The sequence below is a fragment of the Tasmannia lanceolata genome, unplaced genomic scaffold, assembly GCF_043159265.1.
Source record: "Tasmannia lanceolata isolate RefF3 unplaced genomic scaffold, GAP_Taslan_0.1 ptg000002l, whole genome shotgun sequence".
Taxonomy (NCBI): Eukaryota; Viridiplantae; Streptophyta; class Magnoliopsida; order Canellales; family Winteraceae; genus Tasmannia; species Tasmannia lanceolata.
This window is the reverse complement of record NW_027518679.1, coordinates 7,178,564-7,202,445: the sequence shown is the minus strand read 5'-3', so window position 1 is coordinate 7,202,445 and position 23,882 is coordinate 7,178,564. Positions and strand designations below refer to the sequence as shown.

At 39.1% G+C, this 23,882-nt stretch overlaps 1 protein-coding gene across 1 annotated transcript in view; it reads left to right on the top strand.

The window, feature by feature from the left end:
• LOC143887873 (uncharacterized) overlaps window positions 1-23,882 on the top strand; it is a 67,046-nt gene that overhangs the window by 3,690 nt on the left and 39,474 nt on the right. Inside the window, exons 3-6 of the mRNA XM_077392112.1 lie at window positions 337-440; window positions 534-1,208; window positions 1,716-2,076; window positions 2,482-2,977. Of these exons, the coding sequence (XP_077248227.1) occupies window positions 337-440; window positions 534-1,208; window positions 1,716-2,076; window positions 2,482-2,977 (1,636 nt within the window). The remainder of the gene's footprint in view (window positions 1-336; window positions 441-533; window positions 1,209-1,715; window positions 2,077-2,481; window positions 2,978-23,882) is intronic.

The window sequence follows — 23,882 nt, the reverse complement described above, 5'->3', positions numbered from 1 at the left end:
ATTGTCCAACATAGACTTCCCCTAATCCCAGGTGCCAGGCCGAAAAAGCAAAAACTCCGAAAAATGAAACCAGAGTGGGACTTGCTAGTCAGAGATGAAGTTCAGAAGCAATTGGATGTTGGCTTCATACAAGTTGTTGAATACCCTGAATGGCTAGCCAACATAGTACCGGTGCCCAAGAAGGACGGAAAAGTCAGAATGTGTGTGGATTTCAGAGATCTGAACAAAGCAAGTCCGAAAGATGATTTTCCTTTGCCACACATAGACATCTTGGTGGACAACACAGCGGGCCATGCTCTCCTTTCATTTATGGATGGATTCTCAGGATACAACCAGATCAAGATGGCTCCTGAGGACATGATCAAGACGGCTTTCATCACTCAATGGGGGACATATTGTTACAGAGTTATGCCATTTGGACTCAAAAATGCTGGAGCAACGTATCAGAGAGCTGCTACCACTTTACTGCATGACATGATACACAAAGAGGTCGAAGTATATGTTGATGACATGATCGTTAAAGCGAAAACTAGGGAAGAGCATGCAGGGGCATTGAGAAAGTTCTTCCAGCGAATCCAAAAGTTCAAGCTCCGTCTCAACCCGAATAAGTGTGTATTTGGGGTTACATCAGGAAAGCTGCTGGGATTCTTGGTCAGCCAGAGAGGGATTGAAGTAGATCCACAGAAAATCAAGGCTATTCAAGAAATGGCTCCGCCAAAGACTGAGAAGCAGATCCGTGGGTTCTTAGGAAAGGTCCAGTACTTGAGAAGGTTCATTGCACAGTTGACAATGACTTGTGAACCGATTTTCAAGCTCTTAAAGAAGAATGCTTCAAAGAAATGGAACGAAGAATGTCAAGAAGCTTTCGAGAAAATCAAGCAGTGTTTGGCTCTACCACCAGTTTTGTCACCGATCATACCAGGACAACCGATGTTGCTGTACTTGTCTGTTACTGACACAGCGATGGGGTGTATGTTAGCGCAGCAAGACCCAGAGTCGAAGCGAGAAAGAGCCATTTACTATATCAGCAAGAAAATGTTGGAGTACGAGCAAAAGTACACCGTTCTTGAGAAGACTTGTCTAGCACTAGTTTGGGCTACTCAAAAGCTGAGGCATTATTTGTTATCGAATAGGGTTCTTCTACTCTCCCGGATGGACCCATTGAAATATTTGTTCGAGAAGCCAGCCCTCACCGGAAGAACCGCCAGGTGGTTGTTGTTATTGTCCGAGTTCGATATCACTTATGTCACTCAGAAGTCAATTAAGGGGCGCGTGATAGCTGAACAGTTAGCCGATTCACCAGCAGAAAATAATGAATTTTTGAAAGCAGAGTTTCCAGATGAGGAGATAATGACTGTGGAAGATGAAGTTCCAGACACAAAGTGGTTGATGTACTTTGATGGAGCAGTCAACAATCGAGGCCAAGGAGTAGGGGCGGTGTTGGTGTCACCAAGAAAAGAGTATATCCCTATATCCATCAAACTTCAGTTCAAGTGCACAAACAATATGGCAGAATACGAGGCGTGTATCTCAGGTTTGGAAGCAGCCATAGCCTTGCGCATTCAGAACCTAGATGTATTCGGGGACTCAATTTTGATTATCTGTCAAACTAACGGAAACTGGAAAACAAGAGACGATAAGTTGATCCCGTATAATACCTACCTAGAGTCTCTGGTCAGAAAATTCGGAAATATCACATTCACTCATTTGTCCAGAACGAAGAATCACTTTGCCGATGCATTAGCTACTCTGGCTTCGATGCTTGACATTTCTGCGACAATGGAAGTTCAACCATTAGAAGTAAGACTTCAATGGGCCCCGTCACATGTTAACGCCATTGAAATAGCAGCGAGGTGTCCAGATGGCAGGCCTTGGTACACAGATATCAAAAACCTCATCTTAGGCAAGGGGCATCCACCAGAAGCTTCTGGAAAAGAGCGAAGGTCTCTTCAGAAATTGGCCGCTAACTTTGTCATCTGTGGTGAAGAGTTGTACAGGAGGTCGTTCGATGGAATCCAACTTTTGTGTATAGATGAGGATCAAGCAGCTGAACTCATAGAGCAAACACACGAAGGAGTCTGTGGACCGCATATGAACGGAAAGATGCTGTCAAGGAAGATTCTCAGACTTGGTTATTACTGGCCGACAATGGAAGCAGATTGCTACGCCTATGTGAAGAAATGTCACAAATGTCAGGTCTACGCCAATCTCATCCATGTGCCGCCTTCTCAGTTGCATTCTCTCACTTCGCCGTGGCCGTTCTCAGTGTGGGGAATAGATATCATCGGGAAGATAAGTCCGAAGTCTTCTAGTGGGCATGAGTATATCTTGGTTGCCATTGATTACTTCACAAAGTGGATAGAAGCTGTTTCGTATGCATCATTGACCTCGGCTTCTGTTGCGAAGTTCATCAGAGCAAATATCATTTGCAGATATGGAGTACCACATGAGCTAATTTCAGACAATGGGTCCCATTTCAAGAAGGAGGTGGCGCGCCTGTGTGAGGAGTTTAAGATCAAGCATCATAAGTCTTCGCCATATAGACCTCAAACAAACGGAGCTGTTGAAGCTGCTAATAAAAACATCAAAGTAATCATCAGCAAGATGACCGAGACTTACAAAGATTGGTCAAGCAAGCTCCCGTATGCTTTGTGGGCCTATAGGACGTCAATCAGGTCCTCTACAGGTGCAACTCCGTATTCTCTGGTCTACGGAATGGAAGCTGTCTTGCCTGTTGAACTGCGAATTCCCTCCCTGAGAGTGATGATGGAAGCTGGGTTGCCAGAATCTGATTGGGCTCAAGCCAGATATCATGAGTTACAAATGATTGACGAAAAAAGGTTGAAAGCATTGTACCATGTTCAGGGGTATCAACGCCGCGTCGAGAGAGCCTTCAACAAGAAAGTTCGAGTTCGAGACCTCAAGAAGGGAGATCTTGTTCTGAAATCCTTTCGGGCACCGGTATATGATCCCAGGGGTAAATTCAAGCCGAAATGGTCAGGTCCATACATTGTTGATGAAGTCCTGCCTGGAAAAGCTGTCAGACTCCTCAATGAAAATGGAGAAAAGCTAACAGAGCCAACAAACCTTGACCAACTCAAGAAATACTATGCTTAAGGCACCAGAAGGCCTTCCTTGGCAGACCAGAGCTTCAAACTAAAAATCCTTACTTAACATATCAAAAGAATCCTTTGCAAAACCCTTTTGAGCTTACACAAAATCAAAACATTCTATCTTCATAACCCATAAACTAAGGGCATTTGTGCCTTGAACTACGCGCGACCTGATCCTCATCCTTTGGGGGTACGTAGGCAGTCTGGCTAGTCCGGATTCGGTCGAAACCTGGGAAAACTTATTAAAACTCCGGTCTTTCAAATCTTAACCCACCTAAAAAGTCCTTTTGGTGCAATAGGCAAAGGTTTGTGGCTAAAAAAAAAAAAAAAGAAAAAAAAAAAGAAAAGAAAAAAATGGAGTCTGAAGGCCCGTTAGATTGAAAACCCGCAAGGGCGATCTAAGCAAAAGTTAGGGTCATTCACCTGCTAAGTTGAAAACCCGAAAGGGCGGCTTAGGCAAAAATCAAGGTGTGAGCCTGCTGGATTGAAAACTCGCAAGGGCAATTCAGGCAAAAATTAAGGCAAGCGGTCCGCCAGATTGAAAACCTGAAAAGGCGATTTGGTTAGTGGCAGTGATTTCTAAAGAAGCTAAACAACTGGGGCAGACGAGAGTTGTAACCCAGTAATGGCATCATCAAAGTCTGAGTAGTGCCAGCGTCACTTGCTTTAATCTTCCTCTAAACTAGGGCCATTTAAGACTAAGCAATCAGAGGGGTTTAATGACCATGACGGTAATACCGACCAGGGAATGAATCACTTTTAAAACATGGTATTCAAGTCACTCTAAGAGTGGTTAACCTTCACCAATTTAAAATGTTGGTCAGGTCAAGAAGCAAGTTGAGTCTTTCTCGAAATCCAAGTCCTGTGTTTGTCAATGTCTTTTACTTGCCACTTGTCGAAGTCTGTCGCGTGTCAAGTCAAAATCTCCAAGGTCTTGTATGGTCTGTACCTTTCCCAGAGCTGGGGTGACAGGCACCAAAGCAAGAAGTCTCGCCTCCGGAAGACAAATTAAATCAGAGCGAGGTTCAGAAGAATGGCAAACTATCAGGCCTATTGAAATTTTGTTAGCTGGCGGATTGGAAAGAGTCCTTTCAGGCAGAATTGATCTTATTGTTCTCATGTTTCCTCTACACACAGAGCTTTGTAAATCCAATATTCATGAAATGAAATACTTGTTTCCCTGCATTTGTATTGCTTTATTAAGACTCTAGTAATGGAAGTACGAATAACTAGGGGCATCTTTTATGACTTGGCAAATCACGCCAAGTCATAAAAGCTGTCAAATCCACAAGGACAATCAGAATAAACCAATGTCTTCAGCAACTTGAGATGAGAGAAGCTCAAGCGCATCTCGAGTCAAACCTCTAAATTCCCCGAGCTAAGCCTACTCCATAGTCAGCTCATCAGCAAAGCTAGTCTCCAATGGAGTCTAACATCTTACCTCCCAGAGAGTCCGCTGTCAACTGCTCAAAGCATTCAATCCCCAGCAAAATCCAATTCTTTAAAAAGGGGTCAATATCCAAAATCCCAGCAAATCATGAGAGTCCGGTCCTCAGCAAGGAACACGCACTCCCATTTTCTCGGCAAAAGACAAAGCAATTCTCAAAACGATCAATCTGAAAAAAAAAAAAGGTTCCCGCTTCTTTGGAGAGACAATGTAATCTCCAAAGAAATCAATCCAAATCCATCAATCCAAATCAATCAATTCAAATTAATTCAAATCAATCAAAAGCAGGAGAGTATCTCTTTTCATAAAAATTTTACTCCTCAATCAAATTTCCATCGCTTGTTACTGCGTGAGGGTCCGCATAACAACGCTTCCCCCTTTGATTAGTGCGTGAGGGATCCGCCTAATTAAAATTCCACCTTTTGTTACTGTGTGAGGGTTCCACATAACAGATTTCCGTCGCTTGTTACTGCGTGAGGGTCCGCATAACAACGCTTTCCCCTTTGATTAGTGCGTGAGGGTTCCGCCTAATTAAAATTCCACCTTTTGTTACTGTGTGAGGGTTCCACATAACAGATTTCCGTCGCTTGTTACTGTGTGAGGGTTCCACATAACAAATTTCCGTCGCTTGTTACTGCGTGAGGGTCCGCATAACAACGCTTCCCCCTTTGATTAGTGCGTGAGGGTTCCGCCTAATTAAAATTCCACCTTTTGTTACTGTGTGAGGGTTCCACATAACAAATTTCCGTCGCTTGTTACTGCGTGAGGGTCCGCATAACAACGCTTTCCCCTTTGATTAGTGCGTGAGGGTTCCGCCTAATTAAAATGTCACCTTTTGTTACTATGTGAGGGTTCCACATAACAAATTTCCATTGCTTGTTACTGCGTGAGGGTTCCGCATAACAAAGCTTCCCTGTGGTTAGCGTGTGAAGGTTCCACCTAACCAAGTCTCTCGTTAGTGCGCGAAGGTCCCGCCTAACTAAAAATTCTATTTTCAAGGCGTGAAGGTTCCGCCTGATTATCCCAACCTCATTTCCAGTGCGTGTGGGTTCCGCCTGATTGTTCGAAGTCCAAATTGCCATTCAATAAAACATCCAATCCCTTTCGTATCTTTTCATTTGAAATTTTGGGCCGATCAAAATGTGTTGTCTCTTCAGCTTTGGCGTTCGTGCGACAAGCGCCCTCTGCCAAAGAGGGGCATCTGTAGACACCCCATTTTGACCGGACCATTTTCCCCAAAATCGAATAAATTCTCGAAATCGAATAAAGTCCCGATCCCGGAACCGAATCCCAAAATTTTTGAAAAATCAAACCCGAAAACCCTAAAAATGCCCATTTCCATATATTTTAGAAATCGTTTGAAGGCCCGGGTGATCTCTGAACCCCACTGGCATCCTCCGTTCAAATTGCCCTGATCCTCCAGCTCATTTTTCAAAAAAAATTGATTGAAAGAGTTACAAAGCGCCCCTGAGTTTTGGTATTGGCACCTCTCTATACAAATTTCTCAAGTGTGGATGATGCTAACTCGACCTCTCCTTGATATTTTACTAACTTACCTTGTCTCTTAGTGTTTAGACCGTGATTAAATGGGTACATTTTCGAATTAAAATTTGTCAAGAGACAAGCTGAGTTTGTGTGATTATCAAAGCGAGGGTGAGGTTGTTTCATTTGCAAACGGAAGGGGGTTGATTTAAACAAGGAAGGTGTGGCAATACCAAGCCCTTGTATTAAAAGGAGAAAGATATATATATATATATATTTTTATTACTTGGGGCAGCCCACTCAAGTGCAAAAGGAAGAAATAAAATACACTAGGTGGGGGGCTGCCCATGAGAGAGAAGGGGGCAGAATATATCATTTCCTATTTGCAAGAGGGCTTTTTGGAACATTTTACTACTTCCTCTGCAAGCAATAATCAAGGACCATAGGATCAAAAGGGGACTAGGTGTAGGGTAGTGATTGAGGAGCATGCCTAAAGTTCTAGGTTTTTATACAAGGGTGGGGATGACCCAATTCATCAAAGAGGGGAATGGATGGCTAAGATCAGAGGGGGGTTTCAACCCTAACTATAAAAAAAAAATCTCTCGTAGGTAGTAGAGGGAGCCCCATTTTTCTAAGAGGAGAACAGCAGCAGAGGAGGAGGATTTTCCCATTTTTCTAGCAGAGAGAGGGAGGAGAAGAAGGGCCTTGCAGCCACCTCTCCACCACCACAGCCACCATCACCTCTCCACCACCACAGCCATCATCGGCCTCCACCCGTGCCACCATCTCCAACCACCTTCTCCGGAATCCTCCCGGCCACCGCACCTCCACCATCTCCCAGAGCCCAAACCCTCTGCAACTGTTAGCCTTAACCACCACCACCTCCGGCCAAACCCACAACCTTCATCACCACCGCCACCCTCAGCTCCACAATCACCACCAAACCAGCACCACCAACACCGCACCACCACCAGCCACCACCCTCAACCTCCAACCCGAAACCCAAAACCCGTTTCCACCCCAACACCACCCTTCGAAAATCCCCTCCCATCTTCCACCTTCACCTTCCTCACATCAAAAAAACCGAAACCCTTTTTTTTGACCTCCAAAAATCAAAACCCATTCCTTCTCCACCACCCTCCAACCTCCGGCCGACCTCCAATCCGGCCACCACCTCCAATCTCTCAACCCTTCTTCTTCATTCTCCCCAAAACCCAAACCCCTTTCCACCAAAACCCACATCTCCACCATCAGCCACCTCCACCATTCGAAAATCCCCTTTCATCTTCCACCTTCACCACCCTCTCCCCCCAAAACCGAAACCCCATCGTTTGTACCCCCAAAAATCAAAACCCATCTTCCCCATCACCGCCCACACCAAAAACAAAAAAAGAGGAAAACAGAGCAGCAGAGAGAGAGAGAGAGAGAGAGAGAGAGAGAGAGAGAGAGAGGAAGAGGGGTTTGCCGGAAAATCCGCCGGATCTCCGGCCCAACTCCACCTTCTCCGGCGAAATCGTGCCGGAATCCGGCCTCCTTCTTCACCAGCCATCTCTGTTACCCACATCTCCATTGTTTTCCACCATCTCCCCTCCAAGATCCCCACCATTTCACAGACCCTAGAAACCCATTCCCAACAGCCTATATTCTTCCCAGCAGCCACATCCCTTCCATTTCTCCAATCTCTTTCACTTATATTCCCACCATTTCCGACCTCCTTTTGCAAGCGCCTCAGATTTTGGGCGAAATTTTGTGACGCTTTCGTGGATCTCGGAAGGTACAAAATCAACCTCCGCTTAGCTCTTGATCCCTGCAATCAGGTAACATATCCCCCTTCTATTCATGCTATATGATTGCTATTTGTTTTGCTTGATTGTGTGTTTTCCATCTAATGCCTTGATCCTCTTTTATTCATGTTTGATTGCTTCATGGGTGCCAATATTTGCTAGTGGTGTATATTTCATGATGCGCGTTCAGTCTGTTGAATTTTGAGGCTACGCACAATTGTCTTCCTTGGCTAGGTAGTTCTGAGTATGTGAAATGATTGTATGTTCACTCCGTTCATGTAAAACTCGAGCCCGTGTTCACCATTTCCTTGGCTCTGTGAACTTGAAGATGGGTTGGGAAAATATCTAAATATGGGTATACTGATATCAATTTCCAAAGATGATTATAAGGGCTGATGTATGCACTCCGCATTTTAATAAAGGCATTCTTACCAGGACTATTGTTGGGAAAACCTCTGCCCTATTTAAAAAAACTGTTTAAATTGAAGTGTATGAGGACAAAGGGAGAGGCAAATAGAGTGACCAGATCTTGTTGATTTACATGTCTTGTTCCATTCCCTTTGCTTTGTGAAGACCATCTTAGTGGTTCTCTATGTGGTTTTGGGAATGTTAAATGAAAGATTCCATGTCAGTAGCTCATTGCTCGTCCCTTGCAGAACAGGTTGGTACCCTTGCAGATTCACTGTGTGATAGGTACCCTTGCTTGTCATTCTATAAACCGTGTTCTGTAAACCATTTTTTTTTTTTTTTAGACTCGAGATTGGTATTGAGCAATTCGAAAAATGGTATTGACATTAGGTTTTGAATACATGAAGAGATAGTAGCGCCTTTATAAAGATGCTAGAGTATAGGTGTCGGCCTTTATTTGTTGATATTGGCAATATTCGATTTCGAGGTTTCCACGAAGTTGTCTTGTTTTTTTTCGGCCTATGATCCTAGTGTGATCATAGAAGTGGAGTAATACTTATATCTTCATCTCCTGATTGCATCCTTTTGTCATCCTTGCTTTCGTTAGAGTTCAAGATTCTCATACGTATATGATCTTTCCATCGATTTTCGAGAACTTCCTCTTAAGTCAAGGCGATGACGGAATGATTCTTGAGCCACCCCTAACTCTTCATATCTCTTTTCACATCTCATCGCTTCTCACGGAGCCTAGAGGTCTTCTCTTCTTCATGATCCTCATTTCTGACAGGGTTAGGGGTTTCTTTCCTTTCCTCAGTTTCGAGTCTTCTCTTCATACGTTCCTCGGGATTCTCTTTGTATTTCGGGATCCCATCGATTTTGGGAGCAATTGTTCGGGTTTTAGGCGATGACGGACGGCAACCTCTTGAGCCAAAACCCCCCTTTCAATCAAAAGGGATAAAAACACATAAAAATCAAATAACAAAATATCCAAAAAACATCAAAAAAACATAAAAGCGTATTTCGAAAAGCTATTTCGAACTACGTTGGCTTGATCCCTTTTCACAGGGTACGTAGGCAGCTTGGGATCGTCATCCCAAGTTCAGTCAAACTTTTCAATAAAACCATTTAAATCCTTCAAAAAAATCATTCAAGCATCCAAAAATTTCTTTCAAGCTTTTATCAAAAATACCAAAACCAAAATGGGCAAGGATGGTGATTGCCAGGTCACTCGGAGCCTTCTTTTCATTTCCTTTCCGATTTTGATCGTGGTTTGCCGGTGTCATCGGTTTTCCGACGTTTTATCGGGTTTTGGGACGGGCGATGACGTAGCGTGGCCCCTTCACAAGGACTGTCCTCGCTGAGCCCAACGATAGGCTATGACGATCGTGAGACTTATCTGATCTTCAGCGGATCAGGATCGCTGAGCTTGATTCATTAGAATCGCTCCCCTGAGCCTATCGTACGCTCCTTTTTCTTTTCCCTGGCATTCTTGGTCCTCATGCACCGTTGATTTTTCGATTCATTTCTTTCCCTGTATCTTTTAGCTTATTGTGTGTTTATCTTTGACTTCTTATGTGCTACTGTTAGCTTGCTTACTTTCTTAGCATGAGATTGATTATTATTTTCTTATCATTATCCCTTACATAGGCTCGCATGCTAGTGTGTTTATTCTATTGCTTTGGTAGTTTACTGCTGTGCTTAGCTGTCCTCTCACCTGCTTAGTTGTAGCATTTATTCATCTTATCTTGATTATCTGCTTAGCTGTAGCTGTGCGTGTGGATGTTACTGCTTTCCTAGATGTGATGGGTTAGGATTAGATGCGGTGAGTTAGGATCTGGATGTTTATTTTCTTTTGCCCATCCCCGGGTCATGCATGCTTAGATAGACGTTTCCTCGGGGATACTCGTTCCCATTTCACATGATTTTAGCCCAAAATTCTTCAAAATTAATTAAAAATGGCATAAGAGACCATGTGCTTGCACTTGGGCGAATTGGGGGCGCTTAACACCTTCCCCATTCGTCATCAGGCACGAACTTTTTGTATCTCTGGTTATCCGTTGCAACAGAGTATTTCATGGGATCCAGGGCCTACTTCCCTGGATGGCGACTCTTCTTTGTTATAGGTACATCTCGGTTCCGGGCCAGTCCTTGAATCAGGAGGTATCTCACTTATACCGCCACCCATGCTGTGAGTGGCACCATTTTGAGAGTTCCTTGGTAGAGCTCTCCTTCACATTGTGGAGATCTTAGAGGATCGATGCGGGGATCTCGTGTCCCTCGCCCATTCGTCCTCGGGATCGGGGTCCACATATACGCATTTTTAGCATAAAATATTTGCATTTTAACTCAATTCCCTTGAGTATGATATTGTTAAATCTTTAACATTTTCTCTTCTAAGTATACATCACATGTAACTAGGTTTTACATTAAGATTTAACATCTTATACATGTAGTAACTAGTCAAGTAGGGGTGATCCATATGTAGTATAAAGAATGATATATAAACCATTTTAGCTTAATTGTTTAGAGAGACTTAGACATAATGTTTTTATGAAACTTTAAGTCTAAGAGACAATCATAGCTCGTAAAGTGGAATACACCATTTTAATTGCACAAGAGCAAGGCTATGGATAGCCAATTCAAGGTTAGACAAATGATTCATGACCAAAGAGATGCATTGTCCATACTCTTTACATTCAAAATCATAAAAGATTTCCAATGAAGCATATATGATGGGTTTTTATAGAAAACCAAGTATGTGAAAGAAAGAGGCTCTCACTTTCACATAAATGCAATAACTATTAGATGAATAAAAGCCCAAAGATGATATCTAATGATATTTTTTATTTAACTCAAGTGCCATTTGTAGGGTTTGTTACATATGATTTTACTTTCATCTTTTAAACCCTTTTTATCACTTTTGTGTCATTGGTCATACAAAGATAGCTCGGTTTAGGAACCAATTCACTTTCTTTTCATCCCTTGCCTTAAAGACATATGATTTCATCTTAAAATCACCAAGGATTGTATGTCACAATCAATTTGTCATTTCAAGGCTTGATGGACATTCATAGCCTATCTAGTTCAATGAATAATGATCAAGTCATGGGAGTTTCATGCATTGAACCTAGTTTTAAGAGATAAGCTAAGGATTTTGAAAAGTTTTCATTATAAGCGAACCTTGGGCTAATGACTTCCAACTTATGATTCAATTTTCAAGCTAAGATTTTGGAATCTATTTTTTCTATCCATCATTTTGTTCTAGAATGGATTTCCAAGACATTTAGATGCATTGGATTCTTCAAAGATTTTCAAGCATCTACATCTTAAAGGATATTGTCTAAAATAAGATTTTCCTTTATTGTTTGGACATTTCCTTTATCATGTCACATTATGTATCATCTTTCTTCTTTTTCCTATCTTAGATTTCGCTACGATAGTAAATTTCTAGCAAATTTTAGTCATTCTAATTTGACTTCAAATTTCAAGGATTTTTAAATATATCAGTTGAACTTATGGGCAAGAAGTAAGGTTCTTTGACAATTTGATTCAATCATGGTTTTCTAATGATTTTCTCATTGAAAACAATTGTGGATGTTTGTTCACAATAACTAAGTTCATTCTTCAAGTTTCTATGAAATTCATGTGCACTTAGACAAATATCATCAAGTAATGATTTTCAATTAACCTTAATGACAAACATATAGTGTTTTGTTCAACCATATTATCAAAGTAATGTACATATTTAGACATATCAATACATGTAAGTCAAACAACACAACTACATGTATAGATTTTCTAATGATATGGACAATTTATGTTCAAATATGGTTTCTTGTATGTACTTCACATTTAATTCCTATTTGTAAGCCCAAGGGTTTTCATGGGTTCAAACATTCACCTTACCTTATTGTTTTGATGCAAGCAAACTAAATTGATTAGCATTTATAGACTAATGTGTTGCTTTGAGGTGTTATGTTATATACAGGAATTTCATGTTATAATCGCCATTACACAACTCATCTCACCACATGTCTTGTGGATCCGCACACATGATGATCAAGAGCTTGCACTCACAGTGAAGACATCACCACTTGGATGATGTTCAAAGTTAAAAAGCTCAAGTTTAAGATCCCACAAGTTCCCTATCAAGTGTCAAGAAGAAGCTTGGAATTGAACATGCCATGGTGACACCTCATGTACCTTTCAACTTGCATTGAAGATTGGAGGAGAACTCACAAGAGTTAAATAAGTTGAAGAAGTTCACTCACAAGCTGAAGAAGTCCAAGAAGGTGCAAAGGAGCTGATACATTCCAAGAAGACTCAATGGTATTCATTTTTATAATGTATTTAGAGTCCTCTTGATTTTATGTATAATGCACTTTTAATAGGTTTTCAAATGGTTTTTATACTTAACTTTTTATATCTTTGAAAACCATACACACACCAAAAAATGTGATTGAAAACCTAGGACTTAAGCTCAAAGACCATGGCCCAAAAGCCCTTGAACTTTTAAAGTAAAAATGAAATTTTATACAGGGCCGATCGACAGGGGTGTCCCGAGCGACCGCGGCAAGGTAGCTAGAAATCCAGCACTTGCCGGATATTGGCGGGCCGGTTGACCATGGTGATCCTAGCCACCGCGGAGGTGTTCCTGGAATGCCAGGAACAATCTGTCATGGGTTTCGGCGGGCGACCGCCAAGGACCGGTCGACCGGGATAGGTTTTGTGAGCTGAATATTTGAGCAAATAGGTACCCTCGCCGGGTGACCGCCATGGGGCTGGTCGACCGCGACGGTAAGAAATTTAAAAATAAAAAAGTGCCCCCGATAGGGGCGGGCAACCGCTGTAGCCCGGTCGACCGCCGTGGTCTGGCAAACTGTCCGTTGGGGCTTTCGCAGGTTGACCTTTTCAACCCAGTTTTTCACAGTTTTACCCCCAAACGGTCATATTTTCAAATACACTATATATACACTATCTAAACAAGCTTTTGAAGAATTTGAAAGATCAAATTCCATCTTTTTTAGCTTTAACCTTCAAATCAAAAGCTAAAACATCTTTGAGCTTGTATTTTCACATTCTATCAAGAGGCACTCCATAGGGCTTTCATTTGCTTATTTTCTTGGAGTGATTGTGAGCTTACAACTTTGTAATCAGCCTATCAAGAGGCATTGTGTATTTTTTTTTATTTGTTCTTCATTGAGGGTCTACTCTTCGGCCCGTTAAGAATTGAGAAGATATTGTGAAGGTCTCTGATTCGGCCCGTTACCGAACCACTATAAAAATCTTGTGTTCCTTGTGGATGGCTCTTCTTCTCCTTCCCTTGCACGTGTGGTGATTGATAAACTCTAACCCTAACTTGTATTTATATGCTTAATTGAACAAGGGTTAGGAAATGTGCTTGATTAGTTTGTCTAAACCCTAGATTTCACTAACATGCCTATTTGAACAAGGGTTAGACTAATTAGTGCTTAATTAAGTGGATTAACTTTTAATCTTCCACCTGATCAGGCCTAAAAGTTTTAATTGACCAATTCACCCCTCCCTCTTGGGTTGTCACACTTGGATTTCATTTGGTATCAAAGCTTAGGCTCTTAAAGTTGGTTTTTATTCAAAAACCTACAAGAGAAAAGATCCGTGACAATCCAAATGGATTTTGAGAGGCCGATCCGCTCTAATTCCTCCATTTTTTGATGGAACGAATTATAGAGCCTAGAGAGTGCAAATGCAAGCCTATCTTAAACCTATAGACTTTGGCAGCCTAGATGTCATTGAAGAGGGAATTTCTTTTTCAAGAAAATGTACTGAAAGTGATTTAAAACTATTTTTCTTGCACTCAAAGGCCATAATTTTACTGTCTTATGGTTTACAATATTTCAAATTACATCAATGTAAAAGATATTTGGACTATATTAGAAAACACTTTTGAGAAAAATGTTTGTCTCTTTTCAAATGATAAATTTCTAGACAAAAAGAGACTTCACAAAATCTTTTGCAAAATGAAGTTTTTTCAAACATTCAATTTCCAATTTTGAAATTCAAATTGAAAATAAATGAAAGTTTGAAAAGAAATGAAAAATTAAGTCAATTGAGAATATTTTTTATAAATAAAAATGTTGACTTATTTCAAAGATGCGATACCTTTGAGAAAGAAATTAAAAGCCTTGAAAACATAAACATTGAATTTGTTGAAAAATATAAACATGTTTGTGAAAATGAAGAACAAATAAATGAAGAACTCTCTATTAAGAATCAATGACTACAAGAAGAAAAAGATAATCATATTTGCTCAATTTCAAAGTCTTATGATTCTATTTGTACCTCATCTACCAATCATTACCCATGTTGTGGTAGATTTGGACATCACAAATCTAAGTGTAAGCTTAGATTTGTGAAATCTAATAAGTTTGTTTGGATAAGAAAAGATACACTCCCACAAAAAAACTTGGATGGAACCAAAGAGATTTGGGTTCCAAAGTATCCCATCTAAACTAATTAGTGAATGTGTTAGGTTAGAGGTTGTGCTAAATAGTTATATCATTCACATTCATTCTAGATACTTCAATTCATTGATTTATTCTTTGCATCTAGATTATATGAGCTTAATTGATATATCTTGTTATCCATGAATATAGATTCTCATATGTGTGATGTTTTTAACTTGAATATAACTATATTCATTAGAGCTTAATGTTCACATCTTTTTCTTGCTATAGTCTAAAAGTAATTCAATGATATATTTATTTTTAGACTATATTCTGTACTTTATTGAATATCTTTTTGAAAAAATCCATCTAAGTGCAAAATTATATCACATATGCACTTAGCATCCACAATTTAGAAGCTTTGCTTGTCAACTATCATCATTGTTGGGTATCTACCCATTATGATAATTGACATGCAATATATTGTGATGGGAACACTTATCTCCCTCACATTTGGCCTTCTATTGATTCATTCACCTTGTGCTTATTGCCTTGTCATTTTATAGGTAATTTGTGGATGAAAACATAGTTGTTTGGACCATGAACCTTACAAGTCGTGTCATTTGGGTCCAAACTTTATAGACTATCCATGAATGCTTAAAATGTCATATCTTGCTCATGATTACCCATAAGTGATATACTATCACTTGCATAAGCCATGGATGTCTCTCTTAGACATAATTCTTTATAGTCTACTTGTCTTTTGTCTGAGTCCTATAGATCTATGCTAAATAGACATGTATATAATCTATAGTTATTTCCCCTTGTATGATAGTATCTACATGGTAAAGATGTCAAAACTTAAAGTTAAAAGCTAATCAATAGGTGCTCATGTCTTCTTCTGAAGGAACGGTACCATCACCTTTAATTAAAATATCTAATTACTTTGACTTCTAGCCAATATCTTAATCATGGTAAGTCATATGTGCTTTGAAATATTACATATATATATATATGAGAAAACGGTTCCTACACATATGTGTAGATAAGTTATCTACACACTAGCTTAAAATACAGTGGGGGCACATTATTTGGGTGATCCAAACCATTCATTTTTAAGGCCCTCACATAGATAGGGTGTCCACAAAAAATCAGATCCATAGGATCATCCTAACCATTCGAACTGTGGAGGCAAAAAATGGACTAATTTGTAAAGGTTTAAAGACATCCATTTTACCTCCACAAATCGTAGGGTTGGGATGATCCTATGGATCTGATTTTTTGTAGACACCCTATCTATGTGAGGGCCTTTAAAATGGATGGCTTGGATCACCCAAACAATGTGGGCCCCCACTGTATTTTAAGCTAGTGTGTAGAGAACTCTCTACACATATGTGTAGGAACCGTTTTCTCTATATATAGATATATATATATATATATATATATATATATATATATATATATTATATGCACATATTTAGGGGGAGCATGGTCTGCTAGGTTGTCATCTTATTTGGCATCACGTGATTACCCCTAACAATCATGCAATTGTAGCCCAAGGGTTATTTTTCAATCATTCACCTCTAAATTTCTTGGTGTCTGTGCTTTTGGACAGCCCTTTAGATTCATATTTTATATGAGTCTCTAACAAAGGGAGAGTTTTACATGTAAATATCTGTCCATCTATCTTATCATATGTTGTTTGATGTGTATACAACATCACATATGATAAGTACACCCATTTGGAGCCTCATTGGTTCATTTGTGGTGCAGTTAGGGCTTGTCTTGTGTTTTCACTTTGAGATAGTTTCTCATTTATGACAAGTTCCCTTAGCATGAGCCTTAGTATCATATACGTATAGGCTTTATAGTTATCTTGGATGAGCTCATGTGATTTTATTATTTCCAATGATAAGTATCTTGTTCTAGAGTTTGAAAACTCTCTAGAACTCTCCTTCTTAGGATACGGTTAAATTGATCATATCATTGCCTATGAAGTTGTCTCTTATTATGTGATTTTGAAGATAAAGATATCCTTCATCATGATAAGATCCTGTGGCTATACATTCACAGTCATATCTATAGCCACTCTGTATTGTCATGCCTTACATTATAGGTTTTACCAAAGGCTATGACAAATACTTAGGGGGAGAGCTGATGGCCTGAAGGACTTCAGTAGATTGATTTGCTCATCAGCAGACTTGTCTGTAGAAAAAAAGACCAATTCAGATAATTGGTCCTTCACAGCTTGTCTAAGGTACTTGCCTCCCTCCATCATGCCAGATGCAATAAGATGATAAATGTACACAATTTTTCTCTATCCAACTCGACATTCTTTCCACAGTGAAGGATGAACAGAGACTAAAAATTGTGATTCATGACTAAAGGCTGGCATGTGCATTACCTAAATCCTCTCAAAGATGACATTTTGATGAGATAGAGGATTTAAAATAAGTACACAATCTCTCAATCCGGAAAGATTTGTAAAGATGCTACCCTTACATAGAAGAAACGGTTAAGCATTGATCTAAGCTCTTCTAAACATTCATCAGTAGAAGAGTTCCGGATAGAAAAATGCGAAGTTCAATTTTACTTCTTTTGAGATATTTCCAAATACCACTTTTATCATTTCAAGAGATATTAATTGAAATGTGGTATCAATCTTCCATCATTTGTTCATGTATATGGAGCATTATGGTTGTTATATATATACATGATCGTTGGTTGCCATGGATGTGTACCTTATTGGTTACATTCTCTTATCCATGTGCTTATTAGACTATCTCTCTTCATTATCATATCTTGAGTCTAATGATCATCCATTCTAATTCAAACTGTGATTATCATTTGAATGAAGCAAAAATTTTGAATGGTTAATGTGATTTTGAATCAAGGGCCTATGTGCTTGGAACTCACATTTAGACTGGATTCACATAGTCAGGGGGAGCCTTCACTTTCAAATGTGTGAATCTCTAAGGGTAAGCAACTTAAAATCTCTGAAAGTTATATTATAGTTCAGAGCATATCCATGCTCTGGAAGAGACTTGTCTGCTTACTGTCCAGAGAACCCCTCATGGAGCAACTTGTGAACTCAAATAGTTATGTCATGGATCTGAGCATATCCTTGCTCGGATAAAGCCTTATCTGTTTCAAGAATTGCCAATGAAGCCCAAGTGTTTAAATCATTCACCTTTCCAACCATTCTACCCTGTCATGCCCTATCACATAGGTTTCACCTAGGGCCTCTGACAAATTCATAGGGGAGAGCAAAATGATCTCTTATTCATGTTTATATAGACCATTATGATGTGCTCACATGGTTTATTGCCCCCATACTTGTGCTAAACTTGCAAAATCTTAGATAAAAAAACTGCTTATCGTACATTTCACTTTTATTTTAATATTTGATAAGCATTCTATGAGCTTCAATGGTATATCATATACTACATACATAGCTTAGATAAGTTATCATTCACCTTGACACTCAATTTGCACTTTCATTTGCAAAATCCTTCCTTTTTGTTGTTGCCAAAAGGGGGAGAGTTTTTGGAATTGATTAGGCAGTCTATATTTTGTATGCACCATATGCTTTACATTTATTTATAATACTTGTGCATATATTGAAGGGATCATTGCTTCATTGTTTATAGTATTTAATACTTATTCATCTATTTGTTTAATATCTCATGTCTCCCTAATCAATTCGTTTGCCATCATAAAAAAGGGGGAGAATGTAAACCCAAGGGTTTTCATGGGTTCAAACATTCACCTTACGTTATTGTGTTGCTTTGAGGTGTTGTGTTATATACAGGAATTTCATGTTATAATCGCCATTACACAACTCATCTCAACACATGGCTTGAGGATCCGCACACATGATGATCAAGAGCTTACACTCACAGTGAAGACATCACCACTTGGAGGATGTTTAAAGTTAAGAAGCTCAAGTTCAAGATCCCACAAGTTCTCTATCAAGTGTCAAGAAGAAGCTTGGAGTTGAACATGCCATGGTGACACCTCATGTACCTTTCAACTTGCATTGAAGATTGGAGGAGAAGTCACAAGAGCCAAATCAGTTGAAGAAGTTAACTCACAAGCTGCAGAAGTCCAAGAAAGTGCAAAGGAGCTGATACATTCCAAGAAGACTCAATGGTATTCATTTTTATAATGTATTTAGAGTCCTCTTGATTTTATGTAGAATGCACTTTCAATAGGTTTTCAAATAGTTTTCATACTTAACTTTTTATATCTTTGAAAACCATACACACACCCAAAAATGTGTTTGAAAACCTAGGACTTAAGCCCAAAGACCATGGCCCCAAAGACCCTGAACTTTTAAAGTAAAAATGAAATTTTATACATGGCCGGTCAACCGGGGTGTCTCGGGCGACTGCGGTAAGGTAGCTGGAAATCCAGCACTTGCCGGATATTGGAGGGCCGGTCGACAGTGATGATCCAAGCCACCGCGGAGGTGTTCCTGGAATGCCAGGAACAATCGATCATGGGTTTCGGCGGGCGACCGCCAAGGACCGGTCGACTGGGATAGGTTTTGTGAGCTAAATTTTTGAGCAAACAGGTAGCCCTCGCCGGGTGACCACCATGGGGCCGGTCGACCGCCGTGGTCTGTCAAACTAGCCGTTGGGGCTTTTGCAGGTTGACCTTTTCAACCCAGTTTTTTACAGTTTTACCCCCAAACGGTCATATTTTCAAATACACTATATATACACTATCTAAACAAGCTTTTGAACAATTTGAAAAGATCAAATCCCATCTTTTTTAGCTTTAACCTTCAAATCAAAAGCTAAAACCTCTTTGAGCTTGTATTTGAACATTCTATCAAGAGGCACTCCATAGGGCTTTCATTTGCTTATTTTCTTGGAGTGATTGTGAGCTTACAACTTTGTAATCAGCCTATCAAGAGGCATTGAGTGTTTTTCATTTTTATGTGTTCTTCATTGAGGGTCTACTCTTCGGCCCGTTAAGAATTTAGAAGACATTGTGAGGGTCTTCGATTCGGCCCGTTAACAAAGGTGAATCATGTAAGAGGGTGTGTCCCCTCGCAAGGCTTTGTGCAGAAAGGGTTTGTCCCCTTTGGAGATAGAGAAGGTGGTTGTAAAGCTTCGAGATTAGGCTTGAAATCTCATTTTTAGTGGAGTACTCAAGGAGCTAAACTTGGAAGAGTGGAGTAGGTCTTGTGATAGACCAAACCATTATAAAAATCTTGTGTTCCTTGTGGATGGCTCTTCTTCTCCTTCCCTTGCACGTGTGGTGATTGGTAGACTCTAACCCTAACTTGTATCTATATGCTTAATTGAACAAGGTTAGTAAATGTGCTTGATTAGTTTGTCTAAACCCTAGATTTCACTAACATGCCTATTTGAACAAGGGTTAGACTAATTAGTGCTTAATTAAGTGGATTAACTTTCAGTCTTCCACCTAATCAAGCCTAAAATTTTTGATTGACCAATTCACCCCCCTATAGGGTTGTCACACTTAGATTTCACTATTTGTGGATGATCCTAAGTGCATAGAAGCAATAGACACTTAGAACTAATCTCATATCAAACTAAAAAGAGATATGTATCGTAATGATCAATCAAAAGTAAGCATATGGAATTTATTCAAACATGTTCTGAAAGAGATATAAACACATTAAGGTACAACATATATCAATGCATTGAAGGCAAGCACATGTATTAATGAGACATATTTTCAATTGATATGCAATTTCAGGGCATATAACCATTTGATACACAAATGGCAAGCATCGTTAAGAATATGTATCAATTTTATTACTTCAAATGATATGATCATTTAAGCTCATCCCCTAGATCTATGATCTTCAAGTTGGGTATTTTGGTACCCAAGCTATCTTAGGTCCAACCAAGTTTGTTCTATATAGTTCATCTTTCTTTACCCTAATAAACCTACTTGTTTTTACAAATCTAAGCTTGCATCTAGATTTGTAATGCCCTAATCTACCACAATAATCACATGAAATAGATGACCAAGTAGATCAGGAAGATGATATACAAGAGTGGCAATGATTGTGAGTAGAGTTTGCATCTTCTTATAGTTTGTGATTTTCTAGCACCAACTTTGCATTCTTCAATCTCATTTCTTCAATTTCCTTTTCTAAGTTACTTATGATATAAGATGAAGATGTTTTCAATTTTTCTTCTTCTTTTGGAAGTTGGTTTTCTTTCTCAAGATTTTTAATTTTTTTATTTAGATCATCAATTTCAAGGCTAAATTCATCATGTTCTTTAGTGATTAATTGATGATCATCTTCTAGCCATTTATATTCCTTTTTAAGGCTAGTAATGGTATTGTTGAGAATTTTATTTTTAGATATTTTATTTTTCCAATATTCATGTAATTTTTGGAAGGAATTAAGTAGTTCCTCATTGTTTTCACCCTCCATGGTACTTTCATTAGTGTCTTTATCATTGAAATCTTCAAGTGTAGCAATTAAACAAGTGTTTTTATTACAACAATATTTTTCAATTTCCCCTAAGATTTATTTTGTATTTCTACATGATGATATTTTATCATACATGTTTGGTGGTAGAGAGCAACATAGAGCAATCAAAGCTTTTGTTTCTAATAAAGATAGTTGTCTATCATGTTCTCTAAAATGTCTTAATTTTGAGTTTAACATAAATCCATTTTCAATGATTTTTACCATGTCTCTATCTAGACCTTTTAAAAATGATTTCATATGAATCAACCAAGATTCATAATCAAATCCATTCAAAGAGGGTAGTCTAGATCCCATCTTGCAAGGTTGCCTAAAATATGATCTTTTAACTCTAAACTGATTAAGGTTGCAAACTTAGAGCCCAAGCTTTGATACCAAATGGAATTCTAGTTTGGCAACCAAGAGGGGGGTGGATTGGTTGAATATTAAAAAAATTATCCTTTTAAAAACTTGTGACAAACACTTGTTAGATGACTTTTCAAAACTCTAGTTGGTTATTTCCTTTGAATATTTTTATCAAAACACTTAGTGGATGGTTTCATATTATAAATAAAATGCAAATCCCACAATAAGATAAAGGAATGAGATGAATGGTTTCTTTTAGGCCTTTTACCAAACACTTGGTGGAACCCTAGTTGGTTTACTCTCTTTAGTTCTTTTAACACACACTTTTTAGATGATTCATGCAAGTAAAAAGATAAAGAACAAACACCACAACAAGATAAAGTAGAGAGAGAGAGATGTACCAAGAGACAAATGCAGATAAGGTTTATAGTGGTTCGGTCTAAAACAAGACCTACTCTACTCTTCTCAAGTTTTGCTCCTTGAGGGATTCCATTATATGAAGTTTGATTCTTGATACAACGAAGAAGGCTCTGCGTCTTCGACACTCGCCCACGAAGATGGCTCCCCTTCGAGCACTCACCAATTCCAAGAATTTAATATTGGTGCCCTTTCCACCTTTACAATGTATCCGAGGGGGTTAAATACGGTGCCCTCTCCACCAACTCCCAGCCAAGAGTTTCTTGAAAAATACAAGTGTGTGTGCCTTCTTCAAAGGCTAATACACTTAAATTTGAGTACAAAGCTTCTTCTTTACAAAGAGATATGCAAATAAGCTTGTGAATGCTTCTTGAAGATGATTGCACGATGAGGCTTGATGAAGCTTAGCTCGTTGTTGATGATTTACAAGTTGAGCTTCAAGCTTGACCTTGTTGATGATGATGGCAAGTTAAGCTTGAGTGATTTTTCTTCAAATAGATTGCAAGTAGGCTTAAGAAGATCTTCTTCAAAGAAGATTGCAAGATTTAGAGTGTAAGCCCAATGGTTTCCACCTTGGCATTCCCATCTTATTTTGATGATTCCAATACACAAATGATTTAAGATCACTAATGTGTTTGATTGTTTAATTTGTAGATCTTAATTGTGCTAAGACAACATTGCTTGGATTGAGGCCAAGAAGATCTCATTGGACCACATCATGAAGGCCAAAGTCATCGGAGTCCAAGACGAATGAAGACTTGAAGAATCGCATTGAAGATCGAAGTCATTTTAGATTGTAAAAGATCCAATCTTAAATTAGATTTTAGAGGCATAATTAAGTTAATCTCACACACCCTAAATGTATAAGAGATTGTTCTTATGGTGTTCCAACACTTTGGAACCCTCATAACAATCCCAACTTGGTGTAAAGTTGGAAGCCCAAAAACAAGAATTGAAAATCTGCTTGTAATAGGCTTCTCAGAACTCCGAGAGAATTTCTTGGAGCTCCGAGCTCGGAACTCCGAGACATTCCTCGGAGCTCCTAGAAATGGTCCAGTAGCTTTTTTTAATCTCTGTTTGTATTCCCGGAACTCCGAGATTTTTTCTCGGAACTCCGAGAAAACTATAACGGCCAGAATTATAGCCGTTGGGAATTTTTGCAGGAATTACCACAATGCCCCTGAACGGTCATATTTGGGTTTTTCTATAAATATGGGCATTCCAAACTTTCAAACCATCAATCCTAACACTCTTAAACTCTACTTGAATATCCCAAGAGTGAATCAAAGCTTGTTTATGCCTCTCATCCTCTAAGATTAGGATTTGGATCATTAGGCTCAAAGTTGTACATCTTATTTGTAAACCCTTGTGAGGGATTTTTAGTTCTTTCTTTCTTATTCAAGAACTTTGTATCGGGCGAGTGTTCGGAGAAGCATAGCCCACTCTCTGTGGTGAAGATCGCCACCAAGGTTAAAGGCGGTTGGAATTTTGTAATCGGCATTGATCTTCGCTGAAGTTAAGAAGATCACATAGTGAAGCCATCAACGGGTTTTTTGTTGGTGGAGTGGAGTAGGCCTCGCGTTTTGAGGACCGAACCACTTTAAATCTCGGGTGCACTCTCTCTTGAACTCTAGCTCTTTATTTGTATTGCACCTCTAGATTTAACTTGTGTGCTTGAATTTCATTGTTGATCTCTTAATTTCCAAATTAGGTTTGAGTTTTTCAAAAGGTTAAAACTTGCTAGCAACCTAATAATTTTGACTCCTCTTTGTTGCCAATTCGGGACCACCCTTGGATTTTCACTTGGTATCAGAGCCTTGGCTCTTAAAAGATTTTCTTATCTTAAAATCTTTGGTAAATTTTTTCTTAAATTTCAACAAGGGAAAGATCATAAGATCTTTAGCAACTTTTCTAATTGTGAAATGGCAAATACAAATGGAACCGGACTTCCGGAGGGCCATTCCACAACTAGACCTCGCT